Source organism: Maylandia zebra, linkage group LG11, assembly GCF_041146795.1.
Source record: "Maylandia zebra isolate NMK-2024a linkage group LG11, Mzebra_GT3a, whole genome shotgun sequence".
In the NCBI taxonomy this organism is placed as follows: Eukaryota; Metazoa; Chordata; class Actinopteri; order Cichliformes; family Cichlidae; genus Maylandia; species Maylandia zebra.
Window position 1 is genome coordinate 7518493 of NC_135177.1, and position 14574 is coordinate 7533066.

General features: G+C 42.5%; 1 protein-coding gene across 3 annotated transcripts in view; it reads right to left on the reverse strand.

The window, feature by feature from the left end:
• Positions 1–14574, reverse strand: part of vps13b (vacuolar protein sorting 13 homolog B) — a 299476-nt gene that overhangs the window by 148787 nt on the left and 136115 nt on the right. For all 3 annotated transcript variants that reach the window (XM_004560029.5, XM_004560030.5, XM_004560031.5), the window contains one exon: positions 12922–13055. In XM_004560029.5, the coding sequence (XP_004560086.3) occupies positions 12922–13055 (134 nt within the window). The remainder of the gene's footprint in view (positions 1–12921; positions 13056–14574) is intronic.

Here is a 14574-nt window from a genome sequence, read left to right on the forward strand (position 1 = left end):
AGGTGTACGACAGTCATAGTCTTGCCACATTACACAGAAATATACTAACAATAAACAGATAATATCTCACAGATGACGACAGAGGGCAGTCAGACAATTGACTTTCTAGATGTTTATACATAAAGGCACACAATGTTTCAAGGAGCAGAGTATGTAATGGAAAAGAAAATGGCACAACAATCCTAAATCTGGGCGATACAAAACAAATCTTTGGTTGGCTCTTTTCTCCTTTCATTCCCTTTTGATGACAGTTATTAAAAGCCACAAACACAGAGAAACAAACATGTTGTATTTACCAATGGCAACAGTACACAACAGTACAAGTCCATAGGGGGACAGTGATTAAAGCAAAATAGCTTTTTTTCATGAGTGGAGGAGGTTTGGATCTAAAGAGCATTTGATGCTCTGGTGACCAGTGAGGACTTGTTGAGGAATCCCAGTTGCCCGAAAGTGGATGACAGCACAAAAGAGCAAATATTACTATGCCAAAAGAAAACAGTTGTACTGGTTGGTAGATGTCTTGTGAGTTCAAGTACAATCTTTTAATAATCCACACTTATTCTGGGTCACAGCGCTGTCAGGTGTTCAATCTGCATCCAAGACAAATTGGGCAAACATCTCCAGTAAGATCAAAATATAACAAGAACTGCTAAAGCTGCTCTAAATCTGTTCTTTTTAATAATATAAAATACTTGGTACTGTTTTAGCATATCAAACTTTGATGCCAAACAATTTTTGCTGAAATGGCCTTAAAATGTCAGCGAACATATTGGAAAAGAATCGTAAATGCCCGTCCTTGTCACCATCCTGTTACGACAGTGTCACGTTATTAGGAACGTGAACTCAGAACTGAACGGCAATCCTCCACCCAGTTCTCTGTGCTACTGTTAATAGCAGGTCACCCTGGTCACCTCGCAGACCTTTCCAAAGCCCCCCATCTGTGGTCTAATGCTTGAGCTGTGACTCATACACACACACACACACACACAGGGAGACAGACATACAGTATCCAAACAAAGACGACAGGGGCAACAAAGGGCAAGAAAAGGGAGCACTGGAACTGCTGAGCAGTGCTGACAGATCCAAGAGAGAAATAGTCTGAGGTCAGAATGTCCCATATGCATCATTGCTTTTATGACTGCCAAAACCACTGACAGCATCTCTTCCCTCTGACCAACTCTACAGCCCTCTATCCCTCCATCACCCCAACCTCCCATGCCTCTGTCCTTTTGTCCCTCTCACTGCTGAGCATGCATTGATTCAAGGTGGAAAATCTGCGTTGAGATGTGAGAGGAGAATCGTGGTGTTCATGGTTATGGTTGACATGGCAACAGACACACAAAAAATGTTGCCCGTAATCACAGGTCAAAGTGGAAAGTGAGAGCATGTATGTGTTTTATGTCTCAACCTCAGGTGTAAAAGTGCAGTTGAGGTTGTGCAGGGTCGTGTTTGGTATTCCACACAATTGTGTTTAACAGCTCTGTAACAGGCCAATAAACACAGCACTGGAAGCAGTTAGTGTGTGCGACAATGTCCCCCTCCCACGAGCTGAGGGCCAGGCCAAGTTCATGTATGTTTGTGTGTGTGAGAGAGAGACTTGCACAATGTCCTGTGACAGGAGGAAACTGACAGGAATACCAGGCTGACCTAAAACTCATTATGTTCCGTCACATGCTTGGGTGGCAGCGGGCCACATTTTCACTACTCACCAGCCAGTCACAAGGCTCGGCAAACTAAATTATATTTTTATCCTAAATAGGATAGTGGAAATTTATTTTCTGTTAGTGTAGACCCGTGGAAAGGCGGTGTTTCCAAATGCAGCTAAAGGAAAATTCTGAAATGAATTTAAAAATAGAAATGGGCACAAATAATATGTGAAAGCCAGAGGCATAATTGCAGTGTGGAATATCTGTTACACAACTTTACCCTACTGGGTTTAAGGGTAATGTGGAATAAAACTGCAGCAAAAACAAGACAGATAGCCCCTGGAAATGACTCGGGCACAACAAATAATAAAGTGTATGACCTATGCTTCAACAGCCATGTAGTTTATACATTTATTTCTCATTATTACATGGATAAATAGGGCTGACAGTGTTTGAAAGGGATTAAAATTCATATTCATATTCAAGTTGGGCCAAAGTTCAGAATGGCAGATGGCTTCATACAATATCTGTATTATTACAGAAGATTCAGTGGGGAAAAGCGAAATCAAAGATGCATAATTATCCGTTCCTTTTGTCCAATGACATCATGTCCTGTCAAAGTGAAACAAAATCTTTCAACATAACAAATGGAGTTAACGCTCAGCAACCTGGGACCATACTTTAGTTACCTACTGCCTCCAATAACAGATTCAGTCAGGAGAATAACACTGACGGACAATTTGAGTATCTGTGTGTGCGTGTTCAGGGGCCACGGATCACGTGGATCACTTGCAACACATTCATAAACTTTTTTTTATTAATGTGAAAAAAACACTTTTCAATTTCGACCAGGAAATCTCAGTTAAACAAGAAACGAGACTGAAGCCAATCAACTCCTTATGAGGCTGCACGTGCAGGGATTTTACTGTGAAAACATGCTCAAATGACACACTTAAACATTTGCAGAAGCATACACTGTGTGCTTGCATGTTCTCTTGCAAAACTGAACACGTACACAATCATAGATCACATCCCCCCTGCTAGCTGCAGACAGCAGTTACTTAAAGAAAAGATTCATAATGAAAAGCGGTTTAAGAGAAAAAAAATGCCAAAAATAAAAAATAATTCACAACAGCAGTCAGCTCAAGGTGTTTGATTTTTGTAAGGTTCAGACCTTGCAATATTAAAGTGAAACCCCCAACAATCAAACCTACAAGGAAAAACTTGGTGGGGTGCAATGAACACGAAAAGACTGCTGGCACAAGAAGGAAAATAATAGAGAAAATGAGAGCATAGAGAGACCACAAACAGGACATGACCCAAACTGGGAGCTGGTTCGAGAGGAGAGGGCCCTGTTAGCTACAGCGAATGCCTCCCATTCTACTTCTGGAATCTCCAAGCAAGCCTGCTTATGAGAGGGAAGTGCTCTACTGGGATAAGATTATACTCTGAAGTTGTCAGGATGGACCCGGTCATCAGTTGAGCTCTGGTCTCAATAGGGAGCCAATGAAAAGATGATATTTCTGTTCAGTTCACCAGAATGGCTGCTGCTCCTTGCAAGCTTGCCCTGATGGTAAATTCTCCACAAAAAATAGTGCATAAGATTGCCTCTTTTTACATACGTACACCAGCGCAGACACTGCTTTGTGAATCTGACACAGAGAAAAAGACTGCATTTGTTACTTGTGCTCACACAGATGAATTTGTCTCATGTCTCAGCACATCTCTGATATGCAACAAAATTCGCTCTCTGCCATTCAGTAATGAGACTGAGTGGGTTGACAGGGAACAAAGCTAGCTGAAAATAATGTGGGGACGTGTCATCTTGAATGATCTTCATGAAACTAGCAGTTAAAGGTTGTTCAAGTCTCAGTATGGATGCCAACAAACAAGATTCAGTAAAAAAGCCCCAGAGAGTTTGAATCTTTGAGTGACAGCCTGGTTATTTATTAGGTGACCAGCGCTTATCCATAGATTTAGGTACTGAGCCCTTCCTCTCAGCCCTCTAAATGAGCAAGGATCTGCTTACACTTTGATCTACAATACACAACCATAATTAAATGTAGGTTCTGGGCTGGGAGGCCACATGCAGTCAAGAGTAAATACTACTAGAAAAAAGACAAAAAGCTAAAAACATTAAAAAAGGGGAAGTATATCCATTTTGAGGTTATTTTGATTAAATTTTAAGATGCCCAAATACATTTTTCCCTTTGTTTCTTTTCTCTGGCACCAGATCACAGAGTTCTAAAAATGGGGTCTTCTTCGTGGGTTGTGTGTTTGTGTGTGTCAAGCTCTGCTCAGTTTTATTCCCGATCACTTCTCCGCACCATCAGATAGGGTTCAGAATACAGCCACATGTGCCGACCCTGTTTCAAATCTTTGGGTCTTAATACCCCTGAAAAGCATCCCTGACTTCATGCTCTTCTGAGCAGCAGTGGGAGTGCATGATCTGTCTTGTGTCGTACTTCTCCCTTGAGTCTTTGTGAGGATGGTTTATCTGGTTCCAGCAGAGCAGGTTCTAATAGAGAGGAAGCTGAGGGCCAAACACACTCAAGCTTTAAAAGGCTGAGGCCATGTGGAAATGGCCTATATAACCACAGGAGGCTCTTAGGATCTGCCGGGCCTCGCCAGTAAATGACAGAACAGTGAGTTAGATTGAGGACAGCCCGTCTACTCTTAAGACCAACTTAGAAGTGCAGCAGACAGTATATTACTCACCAATAATCATTCATAGACACAGCTTTATGTTTCAATCATGAACTGACAGATTATAGGAACGAGAGATCGGCCTTGTCCAAAAGAGGGATTCAAAATTTTAGCACTCATGACAAAACAAAGCAAAAATACATTGCTACTGTTTACCCTCAGTATTTAAAAATGGAGATAAGATGTTAGAAAACTGAACTGCTCCATTGTATGAATGGGTTAGCTGTCTGAATCACATCTGAATCTGAATCTTTACACATATGCAGCACAGCAGTCATGCAACAGAGTACTTGCAAGAACTACAAGCAATTACTGTCACCCTCACCTAACTCGACCCAGGCAATGAAATACGTGTGATATCAGTCCTGCGGCGCTGTACAAATCCGCTCTTAGGCTTATTGTTTTCATATCACTGTAGGGAAGAGAAACTTGGATGCCCTAACTCTGTACAGACCTTAGCAGAGCACAGACTTTGGAGGTCAAGATCACCCCTCTGTAGAGAGACCCACAACATGTGAAGGCCGCACGCGCACACACTTGCACATTTAAACACGTACGTACCGACAGATTTTTCCCTCTATTTTTCTACACACAATAATAAAGCCACGACACACAGGAAATCACCCAGAGATAGAGGAGAGGAAATTAGAAACACCCTCTCAGCATCCCCAATGAAAACATTTGCAACTCTGGAGCAGAAAAATCTCAGTGGAAGGATCGGCAGCAAACGGAAAACACATCCCTTTGTTTTAAAAACCTGATACCTCTCCAAATGTAATCTTCCTGTGCCTGCACCAGACGGGACACTGTGTTTCCTAAGTGGCCGGTCAGATGAACAGAAGGTCCTCAGAGCACAGAGCCCACTACCCCACCCACCCACTCTTAACCTTCTGCTCCCCTTCCTTCTTCACATCTTCCTGCATTTTCTGTTTGCTATAAACCAAAACAAACAAACAAATCAAAACCCCAAAACAATAGTCAAAAAGTGGGTGTTATAATACAAACTGTATCGTTAACATTTTAACATGATTAATGTGTGTACCTGAAGATTCCACTACGCAGATGTATCTTGCGGTACATGGATAGAGATAGAAGTTTTGGTTGGAAACCTCAGAGAGCAGATTTATTTCCTGATCTTCTTGAGAAAAACATTTAAGCATGATTCCTTTTGACACCAGATAGGCTGTGTCTCACCCACATGCCACCACAAGCAATAAGATCGTGGGCTGGCACCGCACAACGGGCTAGGCAGCCAGCCATCTATGTGGCCCTGCATTCCTCTCTTCCAACACTGCTTACAGAAGCTGACAAGCTCTGGAGGTCTCCCTGGCCGAGGTGGAAATCTGCAAAAATAAACGCTTTAGGTGACATGAAGGCTTTGTTTGTTTCTGCTAGCTCAGCTGTTTGTGTTAGCGCGGTGGGTTAATTGCGACTTTGATCGCTGCGTTTATTGATCCAACAGTGGCCTTAGGAGCGCGGCTGGCCTGGCTCGCCTCACCTACTCCCACCCATAATCTCAAACAATCACCCCTCCACCACCTCAGCATGGTGAGCCAGTACAGATGGGGCTGAACATGGTTCTCCATTGGCAGAATGCTAGCAGTTTGCATGGAGCTACAAACAGTCCATCTACCTGCAGAAAGCATCTGTTGCCAGATGGAGGCAGTGTCCAAAGTATGTGGTAGAACCGGCCCGCATGTACTGCATGGACCCAGTAGGTTAAAAACCATTTTCTGCAGTGAAATACCGACACAAAAGGACAACTGTGGCACCTCCAAAAAAGCACAAGTGGGACCCTGTCAAATTAAGTCTGAATACATCGCTGATGTTTGGCTGAGCACCAAGGATGGGCTAGATTGTTCTAGGTGAGAGAGACTGCCTAAAGGTTAGAGTATAAGTGATGCAAGATTCATGGAATAACTGACAGCTTAGAGCAAAGTCCTCAGATATAAACACGGGTTGACTAAAGTTTGGCCAAAAGCAAGCTTGGCTTGGTTTATCTATAGTGGTGATGGTGTGGCCAGACAATTTTGCCTTTGGCTAACTGAAGAGAGTCAAGGTGGCTGTGATAATGTTATGCAGTATGTAATACAGGCCAAGTTGGATCAAATGGTGATGGACTGCAGATGAAAAGAGGATTCAACGGCTAACTCTGGCAGATTTTCACCACTACTGATTTATACAGTGTGACCCAGTGAAGCAGGCCAAACCGGGCTGTTCTAAACCCCAACTGATCTGATTCGACCTGTGTTTGGCACGGCTTCCTTCATTGTCCCAAGACAAAGGGTGGATGTGTGCTCCATCAATTTAACCCGATTCCCGTCCAAACTAGCTTTCCAAGAGAAGATCAGGGCATAAACTGCACATCATTTTTCTATGACAATTTTAAAACATCCCAATTCTGTCAGCAATTGCAGCTCCTGTGGCAAATCTGTACTCGCTGTAGTGTATCAGGAGGGTTTTTTCAATCAAAATCAGTTCCAAGTCTCTAAACTGCTGAGATTCAAGAGGCTAAAAACACAGGAGAATCTCAGTAAGCGCTTTTCCAGTACAGTCCGGTGAGAGGGTCAAATATGTGAGTGCGTCTATAATGGCTCTGAGGTCATTAGTGTATTGACACAGCGGCAGATGATGGAATGGGATTCTGGCCACACATGCACATTAACACACACTCGTCAAGATGTGAACGTGTGCATACATACACCCACGCACAGTGTTCTCACTGGGTAAACAGCCAATGACATCTACTTTTGCATTGTGGGCTCTTGATTTAGATCAGGCGATACTTTCTTTTTGTATTTCTTACATATTCACTAACTACCTCACCCTGTGCCGCTTTCCGTCCTTCTCTCGTTCTTTATTCTTTTGCTGTCATCCTCAAATCGCTGAACAGTCTTGCGGAGACTTAATGTTAGAAGAGACCCCTTCTGTCCTTAGCATTAACCTCCCTCTCTGTTTGCACTCAGCCAATCAGCACTTAAACAATCAGGAACTGCAAGCAATTATAGCAGGCTATTCATTTTCATATGCTGTTCATATGCTGAAACACACCAATTCATTTTCTATTACATCGCGGACTCTCATATGTAAAATATGTGTACCTCATTCATAATGTGTGCACGTATTATTTAAATGCTAATAAATGTGAAATATATTATTTGACATATTATCATATTGTTTGACACCAAATACTCTAAGGAGTGTGTGGGTAGGTTTCGTGTGTGAGGTGATAACAGGTTAGTTAAATTGTTTCTTTTTTGCTTTGTTTTTTTAAGCACATCCGTTTTAAACAATCTCATTGCAAAACTATAACATTTATTTTTTGCACTCAGATTTATCATGCTAAATGTTAGTATATGGATTTAGACTTACTGTATAATAGAAGCCTGAATTATTTTTTAGTATGCCATATCTACCAAATTGCTTATGATTAAGATGAGCCAGCATCTCTCAGGATTTGTAAGATGACTGTCAAGTTTAAAAGCTAACAATTTATCTCCCCAATACTGAAAGAAACATGGTGTTTAAAGTGGCCCAAAATTAAAGCTGTAATTACAAATCACTTGGAAATTGTGGGTTCTGACAGACAGGGAGGATGAGGTGTTGAATGGAAGGATGATAGGATGAAGGGAGGGGGCAGAGGATGAAGTAATGTGCCTGCACAAAGCACTCAATCCGGGGGTCAGATCCTGTTCATGGAAACCATCTGGCCAGCTTAATCTGAGCCACACCAAATCCAGTGCACATGATTCTCCTTTCTGTATATCTCTCACTTTCCTCCTGCCTTCAACCTCAGCTTCTTCCCATTTTTATCCAGTATTCTTACCAGCTTCCTACACCTCCCTCTCCTTTCCACCGCTTTACCTTTTTTACCCCACTGCTTTTTTCCCTCTTTTTCTTTCTCAAAAAGTATCCTACTCATTAATGCATGGCAGCTGCAGGGAGCAGTGTTACTTCATTTTTCCATGGCAACGGTCTCTCTGTTTCAGCAGATCCCATTTCAGTTTTGGTAACAACGTGCTCTGTTGCCAGTGCTGAACACATTCATGTGTTAAATAGAAGGAATCATTTTAAAATTCCTGAAATAGAATCACCATCCTGATCACTTGCAATTATTATCAGAGCCAAAAAAGAACATGGGTGTCCTCAGGAGAATAGGGTGGAGAAGGGGAGATGGCTGGATGAAAAGTGCTACGGCTGAGCAGTGGGGGAGAAGAGTAGAAAACAAGAGGGAGAGTAAACAGAGCTCGGGAGATGTGGTAAATAGCAATGACCAGAAGCACAAGAAGAAAGAAAAGCTGTGGGTGAAAGCTCCAAGGATGAGTGCAGGAGCCACTCGTAGACATTTCACATTGCTCCAGCCTACGTAACATTTACAACAGCGCCCAATGTCAAATGACTATTTAAAAAAATAATAGAAAAACATATTACATTACCAAAAAACAAAGCATGCACAATTAGGATGATGTGCGCTGGACAGAACACTCTGAGTCCATCATGCATGTTGCAGTGGACACTGGCTCTGTTGCTCTAAGCGAGTGAAAGACTGAGACCTCTGTTCATCCAAGAGGTAATTAGCATAGGTAATGTGTAAACTCCATTTGTCTACGAGCCAGCAAGCTTTTCTGTTTTCAATATCAGCTGCCTGACTTTGTCACGGACAGTCTCTTTACTTTTTTGATGGTGCTTTAATTATTTATGAATAATGACTTGGATATTTTCATTGTATGTGTCATCTATTATTCCTAAACAGGTAAGACTCTTACAAACTGAGATAGCTAGGACTGCACATAATTTAAATCGAAGAGATATCACAGGTTAGAGTGTGGCAATATGAGGGCTCGGATTCAGATAAGCTGTGTTTAGGAATGTATGTTAACATAGTTTGTTGGTCCTATTAAAAAAGGCAAATATGGTGAAAAGAGTGACTTTAGAGCATAATGATTGATTAATAATGATTAATTACTGTACTGATGGCATCTCCAGACATTTTCACTTTATGCATCAATATTTTTGAATCTCATTCCTATTAAAATGAAAACACTTCCAGTCAGTCGCTGTGCATTTGTAAGATGAAAAATAATGCCACAGCAACAAAGCATCATCACCACATTTCAGACAAGTGCTATGGATAAAAAAAAAAAGAGTGGTTTACACTATCACTAGCTATCACATCTTTATGTTCTGTTTAAACAGTCTTAAGTGGTCTCAGAAGCTAAGGAATAATAAATACTTTGGTAACTTTGTATCCCCCAGTCTCATTAACCCAACCTTTTTTTTGTCCTTCCTGCTCCTCTCTCTTCTGTAAAAGTCAGAAAGAAAGCCCTGCATGTTAAATTGGGCACATGTGCAGCAGAAGTGTGAGCCATTAGGTATTCTGTTTACACCACACTAAAATAAATGGAGTGGTTCAAGTTTGGGGATATCCAAGACCTGGGGTACCAGCTGTTGGGGTTTTCGGTTTGGTTCGCTTCCACTCCCATGTCAACAGGACAGAGTGTTTCCTAATTACTGCTGCAGTATGTGGTGTGGTCCCAGTCACACAGCCGAAGGGGACAGAGGAAAGTGGAGGCAATGACGGGCTCAGCAAACTATTAGTGGGTTGAGTTAACTCTTGTGAAAGTACTGTAAACAGCTCAATGTACTGACATGGGACGCCGGTTCTGGAGAATTATTTCAATTCACATGCTCTCTTTCTGTCTGAATGACATCAGATTGTGTGGTCCAAGCAATAGGAATTAAAATAATTTGAGAAGGGTTGTTTCATTTATGCCTCAATAGTTATTGTTTACATGCTCATAGAAACTCACCTTAAAGCCCTACTCAATTTAAGGAATGATTCAGCTGTGACTAAACCCTGAAACTAAATAGCCACATTGCCCACAATGAATAAGCCCACTGACAGAAAACCCTGCTGCACCTGTGATGACTTACATGCACTCACAACAGTATAACTATTACTACATGCAAAAATTGAATCTTGTTCATTTATGATGCCCGTTGTGACATATGCTTGCTGACAGTTAAATGTAACCATAACTTTGAGAGCTAGTAAGAGGAAACACTAATCTTTTAACAGTAATGTACAGTGGGGCAAAAAAGTATTTAGTCAGCCACCGATTGTGCAAGTTCCCCCACTTAAAATGATGACAGAGGTCAGTAATTTGCACCAGAGGTACACTTCAACTGTGAGAGACAGAATGTGAAAAAAAAATCCATGAATCCACATGGTAGGATTTGTAAAGAATTTATTCGTAAATTAGGGTGGAAAATAAGTATTTGGTCACCTCAAACAAGGAAAATCTCTGGCTCTCACAGACCTGTAACGTCTTCTGTAAGAAGCTTTTCTGTCCCCCACTCGTTACCTGTATGAATGGCACCTGTTTGAACTCATCATCTGTATAAAAGACACCTGTCCACAGCCTCAAACAGTCAGACTCCAAACTCCGCCATGGCCAAGACCAAAGAGCTTTCGAAGGACACCAGGAAAAGTATTGTAGACCTGCACCAGACTGGGAAGAGTGAATCTACAATAGGCAAGCAGCTTGGTGTGAAAAAATCAACTGTGGGAGCAATCATCAGAAAATGGAAGACATACAAGACCACTGATAATCTCCCTCGATCTGGGGCTCCACGCAAGATCTCATCCCGTGGGGTCAAAATGATCATGAGAACGGTGAGCAAAGATCCCAGAACCACACGGGGGGACCTGGTGAATGACCTGCAGAGAGCTGGGACCAAAGTAACAAAGGTCACCATCAGTAACACACTACAACGGCAGGGAATCAAATCCCGCAGTGCCAGACGTGTTCCGCTGCTGAAGCCAGTGCATGTCCAGGCCCGTCTGAAGTTTGCCAGAGAGCACATGGATGATACAGCAGAGGATTGGGAGAATGTCATGTGGTCAGATGAAACCAAAGTAGAACTTTTTGGTATAAACTCAACTCGTCGTGTTTGGAGGAAGAAGAATACTGAGTTGCATCCCAAGAACACCATACCTACTGTGAAGCATGGGGGTGGAAACATCATGCTATGGGGCTGTTTTTCTGCCAAGGGGACAGGACGACTGATCCGTGTTAAGGACAGAATGAATGGGGCCATGTATCGTGAGATTTTGAGCCAAAACCTCCTTCCATCAGTGAGAACTTTGAAGATGAAACGAGGCTGGGTCTTCCAACATGACAATGATCCAAAACACACCGCCCGGGCAACAAAGGAGTGGCTCCGTAAGAAGCATTTGAAAGTCCTGGAGTGGCCTAGCCAGTCTCCAGACCTCAACCCCATAGAAAATCTGTGGCGGGAGTTGAAAGTCCGTGTTGCTCGGCGACAGCCCCAAAACATCACTGCTCTCGAGAAGATCTGCATGGAGGAATGGGCCAAAATACCAGCTACTGTGTGTGCAAACCTGGTAAAGACCTATAGTAAACGTTTGACCTCTGTTATTGCCAACAAAGGTTATGTTACAAAGTATTGAGTTGTATTTTTGTTATTGACCAAATACTTATTTTCCACCCTGATTTATGAATAAATTCTTTACAAATCCTACCATGTGGATTCATGGATTTTTTTTTCACATTCTGTCTCTCACAGTTGAAGTGTACCTCTGGTGCAAATTACTGACCTCTGTCATCATGTTAGGTGGGGGAACTTGCACAATCGGTGGCTGACTAAATACTTTTTTGCCCCACTGTAGCTGCAATACTTGAAATTAGTTATTGTTGTTTTCTGTGGTTGGCTTAATACCCTAATAATTGATGAACAAACAAAAAGAAAACACAAGATTAAAACTTTGGACACATGTGGCCAGCATTTTCGGAGTAATACTCGCACACTGTAGTTAATCTGCCAAAACTGAGCCTAACACATTACTGAACTGAAAGATATCCATATGTACCATGCAGTAATGTACCCCGCATGATTACTATGCGCAGGGAAGCCCATATGTGCACACACCATGATGTCCAGCTCTTGCATCAAGAGGAGGCCTGCTAGAGAGTTGTCAGCACTTCCTGATGTGCTTCAGATGGGGTTGGTTGTGATGTGGTCTCTACTAACTAGTCCAGTCAAGATGCAGCGAACAGACAATCGATGAGAGCATTTAACTTCCCAGTTAGACACTTAGACAGACAGGAACATCCAAGACAGCCAGCAGGCCAAACGGAAACTCGGCTTGCCACAATGGGACATGAGACACTGTATATGCATCTGTATGTAAAAGAGGGTAATCAGTTAACAACTAACAGAAGTCCCTGGATGCCATATGGCTTCACAACAGAGAGCACAAAGCTGGGCTGGGATGAGCTAAATTTTAATATATTATACCATAGAAATAGGAGAGAAATAGGTGGTCAGGGAAAAGCATTGCTGGTCCCAGAAGGCGTACAAACTTTTATCCGGGTATGCGTTCGTACGCTTGATCCTTTGGAATGTGAAGACCAAACGTAACACTGAGTGACTAAAAAACTGTAAATAATCTTAATGGACAAGATCAATGAACTTTCATCCAAGCTCAGTGGAGTAGTAGAAATGTCTTATATACCTGTTCCAGTACATAAAGACAGTTTGGTACCTGCAGAGTGAGCCGTTTAACAGCATCCCAGGCGTGGGCGATGAGCTCCTTCATTTGTTCCTCTGAGGTCGTCCATGACTCCGCAGCTGTGGTGTCAGGCATCACCCTCATTGGGATGGACAGTGGACGTGATTCTGGGAAAGAAAAAAGTGATAGGCATGACATTGTAATGAAGCTTTTAAACAATCAGCGCCATCATTTCTCATAGTGTGTACTTGTACTGCTGATAGACTTGCTGAAACATTTAGCTGACTCCTGAAGGAACCGCTACCACAGAAGTGAAGCGGCACCTTGTAAAGTCTTAAATAAAAACTGGGTTTTATTTATTAACATGAGAAAATTTTGCCCTGCATTTATCCTTTATTTCACTCTCTTCATAATTCACTGTTATTTTCATTTACTGTAAAGTATCATGTTATATGATGTTTAACTGACACTTCATTGAGATGATGTAATGTTGGCACTCAGGTTTCTTGTCTCCTACAGCAGGAGAGGGAACTATGAAACCGAGAGAATACGCACGCACGCACACACACACGGGGACACACACACACCCACACACACACGAGAACACACGCACACAAACTTCTAGACATGACATGTTCTGGTGTGCCTGCTGTGGTCCAGACGAGGGCTGATTGTCTGTGCTGACACTCATGGCAACAGTCAAGCACAAAAATCACACAGTAATAAGCATATTCAATTATCCATTCTACTAACTATATGAACTAAAGCACACCTTCACTGGAAGAGAACCAGTTATCGATAAGAAGACGACAGGAAGCTTGAGACAGAGTGTGAGAAATATACATAGATACGGTGAACGAGACAAAGGCACGAGGGCATTCTAGCAGGTTAACCCGAGGTCTGTGGATGTTAAAGCCATCAGGGCGTCAGAGGTTAGGGAAGGGGGGGTGGGGGGTCTCTCTAAAGACACATTAAGACATATTCCATGATTTAAAGGTCTGCCTTGCTCAGCAGCCCTATCCCACAGTTTTCAAGAAACAGCAGTGATGTCACAGCTGCACAGTGTGCCCTCAGACATCATGTTCCCAGATATCTCCAAATGCGTTGGCATGGCAATAACAGCATGTTGGTGGGGAAAATGACAAAAAAGGTGGTTAACTAACCATTGACCCACATACCTTGATCCACTTTTGTTGGTCAAGGTATGTGTGCATATCACTGGGAGACTTGGGCCACAGGTATATGGATGCTGAGCTGTGTGTGTGTGTGTGTGTGTGTGTGTGTGTGTGTGTGTGCGCGCGCGCGCGTGTGTGTGTGTGTGTGCGTGTGTGTGTGTGTGTGTGTGTGTGTGTGTGTGTGTGTGTGTGTGTGTGTGTGTGTGTGCTCGAGCACATGTGCACAAGTGGAAGAGAACAAAACTGATAATGGGTCTGGACTCTTGAACAGTATTTTCTCACACTCAGGCTGCCTCTGGCACTTGGGGACTATGAAATGGTCCCCAGTCAGTGTTGCACTTGACATTATTTTTACATTTGGCAATTTCCAGTCTACCTTCCTCACTCTTATTCGTCAGTTTTTTTGCTATCCTTGTAATGCTTCCAGTGTTGTCCTACTAGATGCCCACAAAGTGAAAGATGGCAAAAATTGACTTTGACAGGTCAGATTGTGTTTCATGGGCTGACTTTT